General features: G+C 40.1%; 1 protein-coding gene across 2 annotated transcripts in view; it reads right to left on the minus strand.

Moving 5' to 3' along the window:
- Positions 1–18,171, minus strand: part of PANK1 (pantothenate kinase 1) — a 64,381-nt gene that overhangs the window by 18,521 nt on the left and 27,689 nt on the right. For both annotated transcript variants that reach the window (XM_004049772.3, XM_004049773.5), the window contains exon 2: positions 10,208–10,560. In XM_004049772.3, the coding sequence (XP_004049820.1) occupies positions 10,208–10,560 (353 nt within the window). The remainder of the gene's footprint in view (positions 1–10,207; positions 10,561–18,171) is intronic.

Genomic DNA, 18,171 nt, shown 5'->3' on the forward strand with positions numbered 1-18,171 from the left:
ACAAACAAAAAAAGAGCTAAAAATTTTTGACTTCACGTTACTCATTTGAATTTCCTATTTGACAACATTTTTGACTTCACGTTACTCATTTGAATTTCTCATTTAACAAAATCCTCTGATTGTATACCTGCAAAACGGAATTAGTTAGAATAGGTTACCAACCAGATAGTGGATGTATTCTTGATTATTCTTGAAATAAACATTCTAAATGACCCATTGGGCTAAGTGAATCTACCTCATAAATGGTTCTAAACATTTTTTACCAAGTGAAACTTCTGTATGAGATGTATGTAATTATACATGTTTTAAGAAGCAAAATTACAGGTATAAAACTATCTGGAGACCTGAAAGACTATAGCAGGGCATAGCAGTGTAAACACTATTTCCTCTGTTCTCCCTGATTCCACAGCCTTCCATTGCACTTACAGCACAGGTCACATTCTGGTTGTTTTCTAGGTCTCTGGCTGCCCCTTAGCACTATGCTCAAAGGCCTGCACATAATAATTGCTTAATAAACATTTATTATGTGGAACAGGGAGTTATTATCTCTTGGATCACCCCAAACTGAAAAGCAGCAATTTCATCAGCCAGTCTTGGAAGTATAGGTTAACTGCTTAAAAATTAATCAGAGGTTCATCAACAATATTGACAGCCAATTCCAGAGCCAACATAACAAACACAAAGTCTGTCCTGCTGGACCTCCTGAAACTATACTAGGAAAAAAGAAAAACCTGCCAAGGCAAATAATCTACTTACGTACTACTTTGACCTGAAAAGAAACATCATTATTTCACCTTTTCCCTAAAAATTATTTTCTAACAAAGTGCTAGCAGCAAACGTCTCTTCTATACATTTCACTGAGGGGTGGATATCTCTGAAGCTTGAGGTCATGCATTCCCAGACAGGGAAACAAAAATATGTGTCACTTTCACTGAGCCCTACAGAGACTTCCCTCAAAAGTCTTCACCATCTGGGGAAAATGACAGGGTCCCAAATGCAGGCAGTGAGTCATACTGCTACTTGGATTTTCAAACAGGCCATCTGAAATTCAGGACAAGTTGAGAATTAATTATCAGCCTTCGCAGTCCATTAGTACAACTGAATGAACTTTGTGGAAAGCTTAAAACAGCATGTTGAGATTTCAGCTAGTGAGAAACACTCTTTCTCGGGGCTTAGTTTTCTTTACATCAAGGGCCACAGACTCAAATGCTTAAAGGAGACTGTAAGAAAACAAAGGAGCAAAGGCCTTGACTAGATGTAGAGTCACAGAATGATAAGGACTGTAGCAAACAAGTCAACCTGCACATATTTAAAATTCACCTGCTGTCCACTGTTGCCATGTGATGTTGGGGGCCCAGTGTTACCAGATGACCCTATTTTTCAAGAGCCAGAAATCCAAATTTTTGTTAAATCTTCCAATTTTTAAGTGCTGACAGCTAATTTAACATTAAAAAAATACATTGCAGACCAACAAAACATGTCTGTGGGCTGAATCTGACTCCCATACTACCAATTTTATCTATATATATCCTAATGCTGATCCTATAATGGGCCTTAAATGATCACAAATCTGAACTATTAGATCCAGCAAATATGCAAATGAAGCTTCAGGTCATTTGAACATACTTTGTAACTAAGATATGCTGGTAAATGTTTAACAACCAGCTCTCTGAAACTAAAAGCCCTAGTTTATAGCATTTACTAATTTCCATGGTATAATCACCCCCGACCATGACCAATTTCAAGCTACCAATGTGATGTCAATAAACACATAATTGGGAAGAGATGCATACATGGACTCTTTTAACCCAGTAGGTGCTGGCTCTAGCATCCCTCTGCTTGTAACTCTCCTTACCACTTTTGGAGAGTATCAGTTCTGCCAATTCCTAAATTATTAGGTTAAATTTAAGCCACTCCTCAAAAACAACAAAACAAAGCTTGCCCTAAGACTCAAACTCTGTGTAAATAATGGAAGCTAATCAAAGACTGTATAGATCCTGCCTGTGGGACTTTAAGCAAGGAAGCTATTACTATTACCTATTTTGCAGATAAAATGCATCACTGCGGGTCAGTGGGTTAAGTCACCTACTCCTGTTCCCAAGACTAACAAGTAGGGGAAGAGGTAAAGTAGAGAAAATTTTCCAACTACAACTCTGAAAAACTAGCAATGTTATTTCTAGTACCAAAGTTACTTAAGTAAGTAGGGGTACAGTGGGGTTCTCAAACTTTAAGTGCATCAGAATCACCTGGAGGGTTGGTTAAAATGCAGGCTGCTGGGCCCCAACCCCAGATAGCTTTTTCCACCCTCCATCAAATGACGAAAGGGGCCATCTATGAGTGGTCAAAGTCTCAAGCGAGAATGAAATTGAGAATGATAGTGTCTACCGAATCTTATGCTCCTGCAATATCACAAATCAGTCCTCAGATTAATAATAGGGACCAAGGTAACAGGTGTTCCTAAATGATGCTCTTAGGTTCAGACATTCCACAGATTCATAGGTGTCCTACCCGCTCCTGATGCTTTTCCATCATTATACGCTTTTTAAGACTGGTCCCTTGGAGATTTCTGGCATAAGAAAAGCCAATTCTTAAGTCCTCACACATTGAAAAAAAAGTGATGAAAGCAATCAGAAACCTCTTTCTGTTGCCCTAAATTTAATGTCAACCGAATAAGACTGTTGTTATATCCTATTTGTTCAAAAGGTAGGTAATTTTTTTACTTTTAAAGTAACTAAAAGAGTTACTTCTGACTTCTAATCAATGTTAGCTTTGGACTGGACAAAACTCACAAGTGTCTACATGCATACTTCCAAGATGTTGCAGGTTGAGTTCCAGACCACCTCAGTAAAGTGAATATTGTAATAAAGCAAGTCACATGACTATTTTGGTTTCTTAGTGCATATAAAAGTTGTTTACACTGCCGGGGTGGTGGCTTATGCCTGTAATCCCAGCACTTTGGGAGGCCTAGGCAGGCAGATCACTTGAGGTCAGGAGCTTGAGACCAGCCTGGCCAACATGGTAAGACCCTCGTTTCTATTAAAAATACAAAAATTAGCCAGGCATGGTCACGATGTGTCTGTAATTCCAGCTACTTGGGAGGCTGGGGTAGGAGAATCGCCTGAACCCAGGAGGCAAGTGTTGCAGTGAGCAGAGATCGCACCACTGCACTCCAGCCTGGGCACAGAGTGAAACTCCGTCTCAAAAAAAAAAAAAAAAAAAAAAAGTTGTTTACACTATACTGTAGTCTATCGAGTGTGCAATAGCATTATGTCTTTTTTGAGACAGAGTCTTGCTCTGTCTCCCAGACTGGAGTGCAGTGGCAGTATCTTGGCTCGCTGCAAGCTCCGTCTCCCAGGTTCATGCCATTCTCCTGCCTCAGCCTCCCGAGTAGCTGGGACTACAGGTGCCCGCCACCACACCCGGCTATTTTTTTGTATTTTTTAGTAGAGACGGGGTTTCACCATGTTAGCCAGGATGGTCTCGATCTCCTGACCTTGTGATTTGCCCACCTCGGCCTCCCAAAGTGCTGGGATTACAGGTGTGAGCCACCAAGCCCAGCCCAGCATTATGTCTAAAAAAAAAAAAAAAAAAAAAAAGGACATACCTGAATTTTAAAATATATTAATTGCTAAAAAATGCGAATCATCTGAGCCTTCAGATTAGTAATCTTTTTGCTGGTGGAGGGTCTCCCCTCAATGTTGAGAGCTGCTGACTAATCAAAGTAAGGTTTGCTGAGGGTTGGGGTGGCTGTGGAAAAGTTCTTAAAATAAACAAAAATGAAGTTTGCCGCATTGGTTGACTCTTCTTTTCACAAAAGATTTCTCCATAGCATGGAATGCTGTTTCATAGCATTTTACCCATCATAGAACTTCTTTCAAAATTGGAGTCCATCCTCTCAAACTCTGCCACTGCTTTATCAACTAAGTTTATGTAATATTCTAAATCCTTTGTTGTCATTTCAACAACTTTCACAGCATCTTCACCAGAAGGAGATTCCATCTCAAGAAACCATTTTCTTTGCCCATCCATAAGAGGTAACTCCTCATTCTTTCAAGTTTTATCATGAGATTGTAGCAATTCAGTCATATCTTCAGGATCCACTTCTGATTCTAGTTCTCTGGCTAGTTCTACCATATCTGCGGTTACTTTCTTCACTGACATCTTGAACTCTGTCCATGAGGCTGAAATTCACTTCTTCCAAACTCCTCCTAATGCTATTTTACTCCCCCAACTTGAATCTGAAATGTTCTTAATGGCATCTAGAATAGTGAATCTTTTCCAGAGGTTTCTAATTGGTTTTACCCAGATCCATCAAAGGAATTGTAATCTATGGCAGCTATAGCCTATGAAAAGTATTTCTTTAAAAAAAAAAAAAGTATTCCTTAAATAATAAAACTTGAAACTTGTAATTATTCCTTGATTTATGGGCTGCAGAATGGATATTGTATTAATAGGCATGAAAACATTAATCTCCTTTTACATCTCCATTAGAACTCTTGGGTGACTAGTTGTGTTGTCAATGAGCAGTAAAACTTGGAAAAGATTTTTTTTCTGAGCAGTAGGTCTAAATAGTGGGCTTAAATATTTAGTAAACCATGCTATAAACAGATGTACTATCATCCATGCCTTATTTTTACATTCGTAAACCACAGGTAGAGTAGATGTAGCATAATTCTTAAGGGCCACACGATTTTCAGAATGGTCAATGAGCATCGGCTTCAACTTCAAGTCACTGGCTGCATTAGCCCTTAACAAGAGAGTTACCCTGTCCCTGGAAGCTTTGAAGCCAGGCATTGACTTCTGTTCTGTACTATGAAAGTCTTAGGTGGCCTCTTCTTCCAAAACAATATAAGGCTATTTCATCTATACTGGAAATCTGTTGTTTAATGCATCACCTTCATTAGTGACTTTAACTATATTTCCTGATTAGCTTGCTGCAGCTTCTACATTGCTCTTAGTACTTTATCTTGCACTTTAATGTTATGGACATGGCTTCTTTCCTTAAACCTCACAAACCAACAACCTCTGCTACCTTCCCACTTTTCTTTTCATGTTTTTTTGAGACAGGGTATCACTCTGTCACCCAGGCTGGAGTGCAGTGGCACAATCATAGCTCACTGCAACCTCTGCCTCCTGGGCTCAAGCGATCCTCCCATCTCAGCCTCCTGAGTCACTGGGACTATAGGGGTGCACCACCACATCTGGCTAATTTTTGTATTTTGTGTAGAGACAGGGTTTTACCATGTTGCCCAGGCGGGTCTTGAACTACTGGGTCCAAGCGATCCACCCACCTTAGCCTCCCAAAGTGATGGGATTACAGGCATGAGCCACAGGACCCCGCCTACCTTTCAACTTTTCTTCTGCAGCTTCCTCACCTCTCTCAGACTCTAGAGAATTGAAGAGTTAGGGCCTTGCTCTGGATTAGACTTTGGCTTAAGGGAATGTTGTGGCTGGTTTGATCTTTAATCCAGAGGACTAAAAGTCTGTATCAGCCATAAATCTGTTTTTCTCTCTTATTATTTGTGTGTTCACTGGAGTACCACTTTTAATTTCCTTCAAGAACTTTTCCTTTGCATTCACAACTTGGCTAACTATACGGCACAAGAGGCCTAGGCTTTGGTCTGTCTCGGTTTTCACCATGCCTTTCTCACTAAGCGTAATGATTTCTAGCTTTTGATTTAAAGTGTGGGACATGGGACTCTTCCTTTGACTTGAATATTTAGAGGCCAATTAGGCCAACAGTAGTACTATTAATTGGCCTAATTTCAATATTGCTGTGTCTCAGGGAATAGGGAGGCCTGAGGTAGGGAGAGAGATGGGGGGACAGCCTGTCAATGGAGCAGTCAGAACACACAACATTTATCAATTAAGTTTGCCATCTTATATGGGCATAACGTGGTGGGTGCCCCAAAACAATTACAATAGTGACATCACTGATCACAGATCACCATAACAGATACAATAATAATTAAAAAGTTTGAAATACAGCAAGAATTACCTACACGTGACACAGACAAATGTACGTACAAGCCATTGGAAAAGTGGTGCCAATAGACTTGCTCAATGCAGGGTTAACACAAACCTTCAATCTGTAAAAAATGCAATACAACAAGGTATGCCTGTATTGCAATGAAAAGCTATATGGGCAGAATTAATGACTTTTTAAAAATAAATTTTCTGATGTTAAAAATACCTTGCATTCTTGAGAATACGGTTGTCGAAGTTAGGAAGTGTGGTTGGGAATAAAAATACTAGAATCTGTACATAAAATATTCTGCTTGGTTATTTAAAACAAAACCCACAGAATATAGACACTGGGAATAAACACAAAATTCACTGAAACCTACAGAGCCTTGGTGCACAGCCATGCAGAGTTCTCCATCTTGAAAGCCACTTTTTAAATGGTGGGAATTCCTCATTGGCTTATCAACATCTTAGTCTATTTGAAGTTAGTCTAAGTTTTTCTTCTGTGTTCCATTTTGATAACTCATTGATTTTGAAGGCTAATTTTTGCCAGTCAAAAATTTGGTTATGACAATGATCCTAAAATTTTTTTTTTTTTTTTTTGAGGTGGAGTCTGGCCCCATCGCCCTGGCTGGAGTGCAGTGTCGCCATCTCAGCTTACTGCAAGCTCCGCCTCCTTGGTTCACGCCATTCTCCTGCCTCAGCCTCCCAAGCAGGTGGGACTACAGGCCCCCGCGACCACGCTCGGCTGATTTTTTGTATTTTTAGTAGAGAGGGGGTTTCACCGTGTTAGCCAGGATGGTCTCGATCTCTTGACCTTGTGATCCACCCACCTCGGCCCCCCAAAGTGCTGGGATTACAGGCGTGAGCCACCACGTCTGGCCAATCCTAAAATGTTAAAAAAGAAAACAAGAAAGGAAAGAAGGAGGGGAGGGATGGTGGGAAGAAAAAAAGAAGGAAAGAAAAAGGAAGAACAAAGTGCAGATCTGTTCAACTGAGAGTATTCTACACAGGTCTAATTTAATGATTGTGTCATGGTTTATAGTTCTTTCTTGTACATTTTAAATGGAATGAAGAATAGTTACATTATCTAAGGATTCAAGTACATATACTATATGTTTTTTAAAAATACTATTAAAATATAACAAGTGCTTACTATTCGGGGTCTGTTGAACATCTTTTACCTAGCCCTAATCGCTCAAATAAATCACACAGATGGATTTTTCAAACTCCTATCTGCAAAGTTGTGTTATACCAAAAACAGTGATTTTATACAATAACAATAACAGGACTTTATAGGTATGTAGATGTACTTCTGTATGATTTGTCAAATTGTTTTAATACGTACAGTTGTATATATTGATCCTTTACAATTAAGTTAGCATCTTCGATTTTCTATTCTAGAAATGAGGAGAGCTTGGATTATTAGGACACTAAGGGCCTTAGCACTCACTGCTCCACCTGCCTAACACACTCTTTCTTTGCATGATTTGCTGTCTTCTTCAGGTCTCTGCTCCAACATTGCCTAGTCACACAAAGACCCTGCCAGCACTCCCTATCTTCTTTGCCCTGGTTTTTTCCCTCCATTCATAGTAATTATCACCATTTGATATATTCTATATTCACTTTCTTTTTTGAGACAGAGTCTTACTCTGTCGCCCAGGCTGGAGTGCAATGGCACGATCTCGGCTCACTGTAACCTTGATCTCCTGGGTTCAAGAGATTCTCGTGCCTCAGCCTCCTGAGTAGCTGGGATTACAGGCGTGCGCCACCTCACCTGGCTTATTTTTGTATTTTTAGTAGAGACAGGGTTACACCATGTTGGCCAGGCTGGTTCAAACTCCTGGCCTCAAGCAATCCACCCGCCTCGACCTTCCAAAGTGCTGGGATTACAGGTGTGAGCCACTTTCGCCTGACTCTATATTCACTTTTTAAATTGATTATTGATTGTCTTCCCCCACTAGAATACAAGCTCATGGTGAGCAGGGGATTTATTTTGTTCATAACAGTACTTGGTGCACTGAAAGTGCCTGAGTGAGTGAATGAATGCTTAGGAAGGAGGATAACACCTATTCATCCTCATAACTTTGGAAAGACTCAGGCACATCACTAACATAACATCAAATGGGCTATAGGAAAAGATCTATCTGTTTCAATTCTGTCTTCACTTTGGCTGAGACTCAGCCTGGATATAGAAGGCAGTTCACAGACTCTTCTTTCACAGATGGATGCCCAACCTGGCCAGACTATTTAGCAAATGTTACATACTTGCCCCCTACTCCAGTCTATTCATTAGGCTTCAAAAGCCTGTCCAAAGGAGGAAAGGCTTATCTTGGTTGTAATGAGATGTGACTTTTCTCAACTTAGAACCTTGAGAAATACACCTGCTCATGGCCAACACATATTGAGTAACTTTCTCCCAGGGTATACATTACCCCAGGGGAGAGATGGAGGCATTGACAGAGGTTGAATCAATCTTCTGGGTCACCTTGGTTCACTTCAGGCTCTCCAGTGGAAATGGACAGATAGGGCGTCCTTGAGGGACCTGAGGAGCTCAGAGCAATGAGAGTGGATCAGCATTTCCTTCTGAATCAGAATTGAGTCCAAGTCCCAGCTCTTACCTAGGTGACACTGCTAGAAGCTTTTGATCTCTCTGGCAGCTTTAGTTTCTTATCTGTGTAGCACAAGAATGCTATACTTTCTCACCTCCAGAGGTCACTTTCAGTTCTGAAGTCTTACTCCCACCTCTTTGCAGATGACAAAATGAGGCCCAGAGGAGGGACAGGTCTTGCCTAGTCACCCAGCTGATGAAATGTAGAAACAGGACTGGAGTTCAGGTTCAATGGTTTTTCCATTATGGACTGAAACTTAGTTCTCAAGCCCATGGATCTCAAACATCTCAGTTTTAAAACTCTTTGATCATGAGCCTCTTTGGTGAGAAAAGGATTCCGTGGGTCATTTAAGTAAGTGGCAAGTCAAACTCTACTGCTGGGTAATAGGAGGGGACATAGAAGAAAAAAAAAACAAAAACTGAAGATAATTAGTCTCACTTAGGATACTATTCTAGGACTCTGTTGCCTGCTCTTACAGAAACTTACTATAATCAATGAGGTAAATGGGGTTACTTTTGATGGCACAAGTAAAATTTGCCTTTATAGCTTTATTAAATACCATGAATGTGCACTGATTCATTAATGTATTCATTAATGACAGACTTTATAGCAAGACTGGATTACGTTAGTTCTGCACAAAATGGCAGTAATTTGTACTACAGGCTTTGAGAATATGTATTTTATGACTTACCTCACTATATGTTCAACTTTCTAGTAAAACTAATCCTAAAATCTCCCAACCCTTCCTTCTTCCATGTTCCATCACTTTTGTTTATCTAGCTTCCCTTCCTTTCCAAGATATATCTACATCTATTGTTTCACTTTCTTCTCACTTTATAAAATGAAGACTACACAGTACGGAGATTATTATATTGACTGTAGAAAATGAAGAAATTGGAATGCACAGATGTTAAGGGAATGCTAAAAAAAAAGAGAGAAACGTTGGACTGCATGTTACTTATCCATATCTTCCATTTAGCTTCATTTCTTAAATCTAAATGAGCAACGTACAGTTTGTATGTACTGCCAGTCAGGACACAGCATTATCCTTACTATATAAAATTATACTCCCTAAATGCTATTCATTAATGAAGGAATTCACTGATAAGTAATATTACAGATTTCATTTTTGTTTGTGAGCAAAACTTCTGAATGGCATTCATATGCTGAAAAAAGGCACTTGAGAGCAAATGGGTAGATAGAAGTAATCATTTTTGGTAGGATTCATAGAAGCCTTCCCATGGGTCTCTGTTTATATATGCATAAAGTTGGCATCACGATTATATAGTAAAAGTCTGTGGTCAATTCTAACTGAAATACTTCAGAAGGGATTTTAGCATCTTGTCTTTAGCATATTACCCAGCAACAATTGTAATTGAAATGATGATGATAACTATATTGAGCACTTACTAAGTGCCAGGTACATATTATCTCATTTAATCCTACATGTAACAACCCTATGAGGTAGAAGCTGTTTTTATTCTTATATAGGTGAGAAAACTGAGGCACAGAGAGGTGACATAAGCTTGTCCAGAGTCCCAAGGCTAGTAGTATGGTTCTTCGGTATGAGTGGCCATGATTATGGACATGTGAGAGGTTTTGATGTTTTAACAAAGACAAACCCAACCTACCATTCTGAAGTCCTCTTCGAATTTGAAAGCCCCGCCTCCCGTGGCACAGAGGGTGGTGTGAAGGCTAGAGAAGTTCTTCTCGCTGCCCATCTGAATGAACCTGTGCATAGCACAGCTGGGAAAGCGGATGAAGTGCAGGTTCCCTTTGCGTCCACACATGGTCAGGTTTTTCAGTTCCAGGTGGACGTCTCGGATCCCAGTTTTCCCATAAGCAGTATTAGAAGTCAAATACTTCCGGATGCTCTTCAGGTTCTCCACTTCCTCTTGCTCCTCTTCGGCTGTAATATCCTTCGGTTCGAAATACACCAATTTAACCAGCGTTCCACCGATGTCCATGCCAAACCATGGGAATGCTAAAGGACAGAAAGAAAGAGTGCTGCTGAATGCTATGCATGCAAAGAAGTGTTCAGTTTTTGAATATTAAATAAGCAAAAGCAGTGGTGTCATATCTACATGTGCATTTAACATTCAATTTATTTGAATTCAACTATATGTGCCTAAAAGGAGGCACAGACAGAGAAAATTTTACAATCGAAAGAGTGCCCAAGGCTCTGCTCACACACCACTGCACTCCACTCAGAATTGAGTGAGATGAGAAATAGGATTCTGCAGTTCCCTAAGGCAGTCTCAATTCCTGTGTGCTTCCTAGGGCTCAAGTATCTCACCAAGCTGAGTGTTATTCTAATATTTAAAGATAGATATATATATTTTTGCATACATCCTGGATCCCAATTGCTAACTATTTTTGTCAGAATCTTCACCAAAGAAACGGATCTGCTTCAATCCTAGAGGAAAAACTGACCATGCTGGGTGTACCAAGAGCTGGTATGTCGGTCTCTAACCTAGGGCACGTTTCAATGATTCCATTTTTGCTTTATGAACTGACTTTAGAAGATGTGATTCCACTGTTTTAATCTATACAGTGTATAGAAAGGGGAAAGAGAGAGGAAGTAGACTATGAGAGATGATGAGCAGACATGAAATTCTAAAAAGAACAACTCGCATTATATCTAATTTCTTTCTGCATTAAAAAGAGACATCCTCTCTACTCCAAATAGCCTGCTCAGAAGTTCTCAATCCGGCTGCCTTTTAGAATCAGCTGAGAAGCTTTTAATATTCAATTTCTGGCCTCCTCTCGCACATAGTCTGTTTAATTCAGGCATGGCATCCAGACATGAATATCTTTTAAAAGTTCCCTACTGGTTGCAATCTGCAGGCTTGGAAACTACTAAACCAGAGGAACCATGGCCAGGTCTGAAACACAAAGGCATGCCTCTAGGTGAAAGTATACTTAATGTGCTTGTGATGCTTATCTATGACAAAATGAATCTCCATCATGATGATTTTTATAGTTATATAAGCTCTTTATTGTTTAGAGCTGACAAGAGCAGAGGTGAGCTACCTAAACAGTCTGACTTTATTTAGAGACAGCCTGGAAAGTTAATGCCATGCTGTCAAATGCTCTGCAATGAACACAGAGAAAACCCAAATGGGAACCCAAAGGTTAGAGTCTTCCTTTTTATTTCCCTCACAGAATCCATTGGCAAAACCCAAAACTGTAATATTAAAACTGAATTTAAAGACTCAGGGTGCAAAAATGGCTTCCTTCCAAGTTTCTTTTATTTCAGCCCTAGAGAACATCAATATGAACCCTTGTCAAATTGTCCACACTGCCAGAAACATCAGTGGGCCCTGCAGAAGGTCTTTTTTCTAGGCACCCCTACTATACTTAGCTTTCAATTCAGGAGGGCGGAGGGAGCAGTGCCTAGCAGGAAACCATTTCTGTAAACAAAATCTTCTTTCCTCTGCCTCACTATTGTTATTTTGGTTATGACCCAAGATAGCTGCTTCTCACTTGTTGAGCAGGAACTCTAGCATTATAGAAATAAAATTCCAGGCCCTCAAAAGATTAAGAGCAACAAATTTCACTGACAAGACCAAGTTAACAAATGTCTTGTTTTCTTTGCAGGCGTTTACAAAGCAAATTCTGCAACCAGTGTAGGTTGGGAAACTCGCTTGTCCTAGCAGGAGATGAAAAAACTGGAAACTGGTCATCCCCATTTGTTGATTCAGCTCACAGATGAAGTCTGTTGGTTTATTCTCTAAAACTCACTGTCAGCATGGGCCACAGTGTAGGAGCAGCATGTTGTAATAGGTAAAGCCCCAGACTGGGATTCAGAACATCTGCTTCCCTGAAGCAGCAGACACTAAGTAGCTCACTGTAACTCCTTCTACCTCTTTGGATTTTAATTTCCTTATCTGTAAAAGGAATGGGTTGCATTAAAATGATCTTGAATTTCTTCCCTACTATCAACTTTCCATGAATCCCTCAAGAAATAAAAAAGAAAAATTGCAAGTAACCCCAATCATAAAGTCTGACCAGAGTCTTTTTCGGTGGAGTTTTAAACTCCCTGGAAATATACTGTGGCATGTTAACAAGTGCCTGGGCTATGCAACCAGTGCTGCAGTTGCAATCCATTCTCATCAGAGTGGGGAAGATGCCTACACTGGATAGGATGGGGGAAGGGTATTTTGGAACATTGCTGGGAAATATTTTGGAAATATTTTGACAACATCTATTACAATTGAAAGTACACATGCATTTTTAACTCAGCAAAGCCCTTTCCTGGGCCATAAAAAAAGCACAAGTATTCCAGGATAGGCATAAGAATGTTCACTGCAGCATCTTTTACCATGCTCAAATCAAAAAACAAAAACAAAACCAAGGCAAATTGGAAACAAGATGAGTGCCCTTTAACAGGAAAACTGTTCAATAAAATGTATGACTTCCAAACTGTAGAATATTAGGCAGCAATTAAAAAGAGAGTGAGGCCAGGTGTGGTGGCTCACACCTGTAATCCTAGCACTTTGGGAGGCTGAGGCAGGCAGATTGCTTGAGTCCAGGAGTTTGAGACCAGCCTGGGCAACATGACGAAACCCCATCTCTACCAAAATACAAAAATTAGCCAGGTGTGGTGGTGCACGCCTGTAGTCCCAGCTACTTGAGAGGCTGAGGTGGGAGGATCACATGATCCAGGGAGGCAGAGGTTGCAGCGAGCCGAGATTGCACCACTGCACTCCAGCCTGGGTGACAGAGTGAGACCCCCCCATCTCAAAAAAAAAAGAGTGAAATCTATTCCAGCAGGCTAGAAATATTTCCCCAATCTTCTGCTAATAAGAAAAGCAAGAAATGCCTAGAAGTGTAAATAACTTTTTAAGCCTATTTGGTTTAGGGAGAGGAAGGGAGGAAGGAAGGAAGAAGGAAGGAAGGGAGAAGAGAAGAAAGGTAGGAAGCACAATTTCTAATATGTTCATGATTATATGAGCCTGTAGAAAAGCACAGAAGGCCCCCAGTTGTTAATATTTACAGGAGTGGCAGAATGAGCAGGTTGTATAGGTGGTGGCTAGAGATCCAGGAAAAGGGATGGAGAAAATTCTACACTTAGAGCTTTCAGTACAAGCAGATAATAAAAAAATAAGAATTACATAATAATGGAAAATAGGAGATACTTCGGCACAACAAGAACCAAACAAGCTATGTAAACCCCAGAAAACAATCTAGTTCTGTACCAGAAATGCAGAATTCACCCAGGTACAGCTGCTATCAGACTTCTGGAAGGAAGAGCCTGCACATAACCTTTTATGTGGTTGGATGTTGGTAAATACAGATAACTGAAAAGAGGTCTCACTTTTAAAAACACTGTAGGTGACGCCTGAAGATTTTTTGTTATTCAGAACCCCGGTTCCTTCCTCCTGCTTCATCTCCTGCTCTTTCTGAAGCTGTTTCAAAGTTTTTCTTGGCAACTCAACAGAACAATTGGAAAAAGTATAGAGTTTTGAAATTTCAGCTAAATGTTATATCATTAGTTTGGGTTAAGGTAGGAGAGATAAGAATTATCTTATCTCTGGGGTTTCACCACATTGCCCAAGCTGGTCTCGAACTCCTGGACTCAAGTGATCCACCCACCTCAGCTTCTCAAAGGAACTACAGTATTAGTTTAAGTGGCAAAAGAAATTGGCTTTTCTTTACCTATGTTTATTTCTTACCTTCATGAAAAATCTAATGCTCTTCTAGTCACATTTATTGCTTTTTCAGGACACTGTCTTATATTAAATGTACAATTTTATTCATCTTCCTGATATTAAGATCTGCCTAAACCTAAGCTTCCCATGCACAAGCTGTGGATGGAGACAGAAGAGAAGGGGAAGGAAGAACATCCTAGTGCAGCTATGATCCATGACTCATGTTTTCTTTACTCCAGGATACCCAGATGCTTTGATCAATTCAGTTGAACTACTAATAAGAGCTTATTCTGTGTTTGCCAAGAGGAGTGATGTTGGTTTTAGGTACAGGAAGTCTGTACTCACCCCTTACTCCTCCTTAAACCAGATGTCATTTTAAAATATTTCTAGAGTATTCATCAACAACGTACAGCAGGAAACCAGGCTCAAACTTCACAGGAAGACTTTTGCAAACAAATAAACTGACCCACTCATTCAAAATGGTTTTCACTCTGGTGAAACTGATGTTCATAAAACCAAGTGCTACAGATAAAATGGCTGTACATCCATCTTTGAGCAACAAGTTTTAAAGAATAAAAGGAATTCCTAGATAAATTTCTATACATTGCATGAGGAGACATACACAAAAATGTTCACTGCAGTGATTTGTAATAATAAAAAATGGTAACAATCTAGATGTTCATCCATATGTAAATAAAATATGACAGATTTATATGATAGAATACTACACAGTTATGAGAATCAATTATATTTACATGCCTCAAAAGGCATTTTAGAGCTGTTTGCCTGTAGTCGCAGATTCTGAAGTAGCTGAGGCAGGAGAATCTCTTGAACCCAGGAGTTCAAGGTTGTAGTGTACTACGACTATGCCTGTGAATAGTCGCTGCACTCTGGCCTGGGCAGCAAAGCGAAAATCCATCTCTTAAAAAAAAAGGACAGTCGCGGTGGTTCACGCCTGTAATCCCAGCACTTTGGGAGGCCCAGGCAGGCGGATTTTGATGTCAGGAGTTTGAGACCAGCCTGGCCATCATAGTGAAACCCTATCTCTACTAAAAATACAAAAATTGGCCAGGCGTGCTGGTGGGCACCTGTAGTTCCAGCTACTTGGGAGGCTGAGGAAGGAGAATCGCTTGAACTCAGGAGGCGGAGGTTGCAGTGAGCCGAGATCACTCCACTGCACTCCAGCCTGGGGGACACAGGGAGACTCCATCTCAAAAAAAGAGTCTCTTACTGGATAGGAACTGAAAAACAATGTTGAAGGAAAACTTTAGGGTTAAAAACGGTGATAGATATATTGTTACTTCCAGGACAGAGCATTTAATTACAGGCATGAGACCCTCCAGAGCTTTCCCTCTGCAACGGTGATGGGAAGCATTCCAGGTAACCCACAATGAACACAGAGCATAAGCACAAAAGAAACCTTTGTTCTTTTCATCCATTGAGATTTGGATGTTGTTTGTTACTGCAAAAGATGTTGCTTGTTACTGCAAAAGAACCTGGCCTATTCCAACTGATAAAGTGAAGTGCTGCTGCACAACAACAAAATGTGGCAGTGGCTTAGAAGCCAGGCAGCAGGGAGTGAAGAAATGGATTCTGGAGGCTGGCACAGCATTTGGTAAAATGATCATGTATGATAACTTGGAAGGCAGATAATACACCTAAAGAATGAGCAGATCTAGTGAAAGACTTTGAAAGTCTAATGTTAGTAGCCTCCATGTATTGATTACTATTGACTGCATTTTAAAAGGTGTAATGAAAAAAGAGAGAGATGAGCTCTCTCTGGTTTATAGATGAAAGAAAAGGGAATAGAGTCCATTAAGTTGCACTTGTATGGCTGGAAAAAGCAGCTGCTTCTCCTTCCCAACAAATAGAATGGCTACCACACCCACTGTTAACACTCTGAAAGGGTTAAGATGTCTCCAATAAAGATACAGTTGACATTGTGGCTTCTTGGTTAAATCTTTCAATTAGAATAGCTTAAGGGAAAACATGCTAAACTTGTAGCTGTCTCAACAAAGCCATTAATAAATAAAGGCATGGAAGCACAAATACAAAGGAATAAGCAAATACAAGTATGCCTAGAAGGAATTGAGGGCTTAATTCTTGGTATATGGAAATAAATTGGAATAAAATAGATGAGAAACCGATTTTCTTTTGAAAAATAATTGTACTGCCAAAGAAACTGCAGTCTCACACCTAAAACAGCTGGGAAAACTGTTCAAGACCTAAAAAACCTCTGGAGCCCTCAACTCTCTAAAGTCAGGAAGCAGCTGAGAAGGCTGTTCAGGCTCCAACACAGGCATATTCTTCAGTGTTCACTTTAGATGCAATCAGAGAGTCTACTAGGAAATAAAAGATATCTTTCAAGGGGTGGAGCCAAGGGCTGAAGAGAACAATGGACTGGGAAGGCTCTTCCAGGGAGAAGAATCAGGACCCTAAAGGACCCTTCTCCACCTACAAGGCAGGGGGCCCAGAGGGATTTCAGAATTGCTTCAGCATTTTAGAATGACTGAGCACCAGTGACTGCTGCGTATCTCCCATTCACCCCCTTTCTGAATGGGAGTATAGATTAAGTTTTCCAATCTTTGTTTCACCATTATATAATAATATACAGTGTGTTGGGGGGTGGTGATGAAGAGCAGATAACTTGCCACTTTTAGTTCAGAAGTCTCTAGATCAAGAGGAACCACATCCAGAGTTGATGTAGAAATGACTTTATATCATCCCCTGAGTAACAGCCTAAATTAGGCATCATCCAGATACTGTGCTGGGTGAGACTTTGGGGCAGTCTCCTTTGGGGAAGGAATGAATGTATTTTGCCTGTAAGAGGGAGAGTGAGACAAATATCCGGTAACCAGAAGAGCAACTTGTGTCACTAGTGCAGCTGGCCAAATATTTCTGGTCTCTTTCTTCCAGGCCTATGGGGTCAGAATGCAACTCTTGGCCATTTTATACTTGAGCTGGGCAATGTTCCTAACCTGGCTGGTAAGTTGTGAATGGAAATGGTGTACGTCACTTTCAGGCAAGAATACTTGCCTAGAATGAGAATACTTGGCTAGTGTGAGACCCTTCCAGATTCTTTCTGTTACCTTAACCAGCAAAAATTAAGACAATTGTTCTATCACCTGAGTCTCAAAGTAAAGATGAGTCAGAATGGAGCTTCCAGCCAGCTTTCAATGAACTTGTGCTGTAAGAAATAAACTTTTGTTGTTTTAAGCCAGAGAGATTTGAGGGTTATTTGTTACTGCAGAATAACCTTGCCTATGCTGACTAATATACCCCTAAATCAAAATCTTTTGCTGTTTTTAAAGCTGGAAAAATTCCCTCTCTGGCAGAACTATATGTAGGAACTGTCATGATCACAGACAAACATGTGGTAGCTGAGTGTTAAAAAGGTATATAGGTCCTGTTCTATTTATTTCTGTCTAAAAATTTCTTAAAATACAAACCAAGATTGTCTATCTGGTAGTAGTTAAAACTGAAATAAATCTGCATTTCAAATATTGTGGCAAAAACATTTTAAAACTTTATTGGCAGTTGATGTTTTAAACAAAGCCTATTTCTTGAAGGCTTTTTCAGAATTCTAGAATACTCTCTGGGGGTCATTTATGCTTCCTGCAGTAGCTATCAAGGGTACACAGTGAACTCCAAATAGCCTAAATGAGCAAAGACATGAGGTGAAAAAAACTGAAAAGATTTTCTATCAATCGAGGAAACAATTTTAAAAAGCTAAGGGAGCATGGCATGAGAAAATCAACCTCCTCTTGATTTCACAGTATAAACTAAATGTAAAATCTGAGTTTCTCTATAACCAGCTGCAGAGCTTTAAGAAGTGTTCCTGGTGAGGCACAAGTATTCCTGGCGAGTGTTCCTGGTGAGATTCCCTAATGCCAATGTTTTCCTGAATGTAAATCAGGCACCCAAGGGCTCAAGATGAGCTT

This window comes from Gorilla gorilla, chromosome 8 (assembly GCF_029281585.2).
Source record: "Gorilla gorilla gorilla isolate KB3781 chromosome 8, NHGRI_mGorGor1-v2.1_pri, whole genome shotgun sequence".
NCBI classification, from domain to species: domain Eukaryota; kingdom Metazoa; phylum Chordata; class Mammalia; order Primates; family Hominidae; genus Gorilla; species Gorilla gorilla.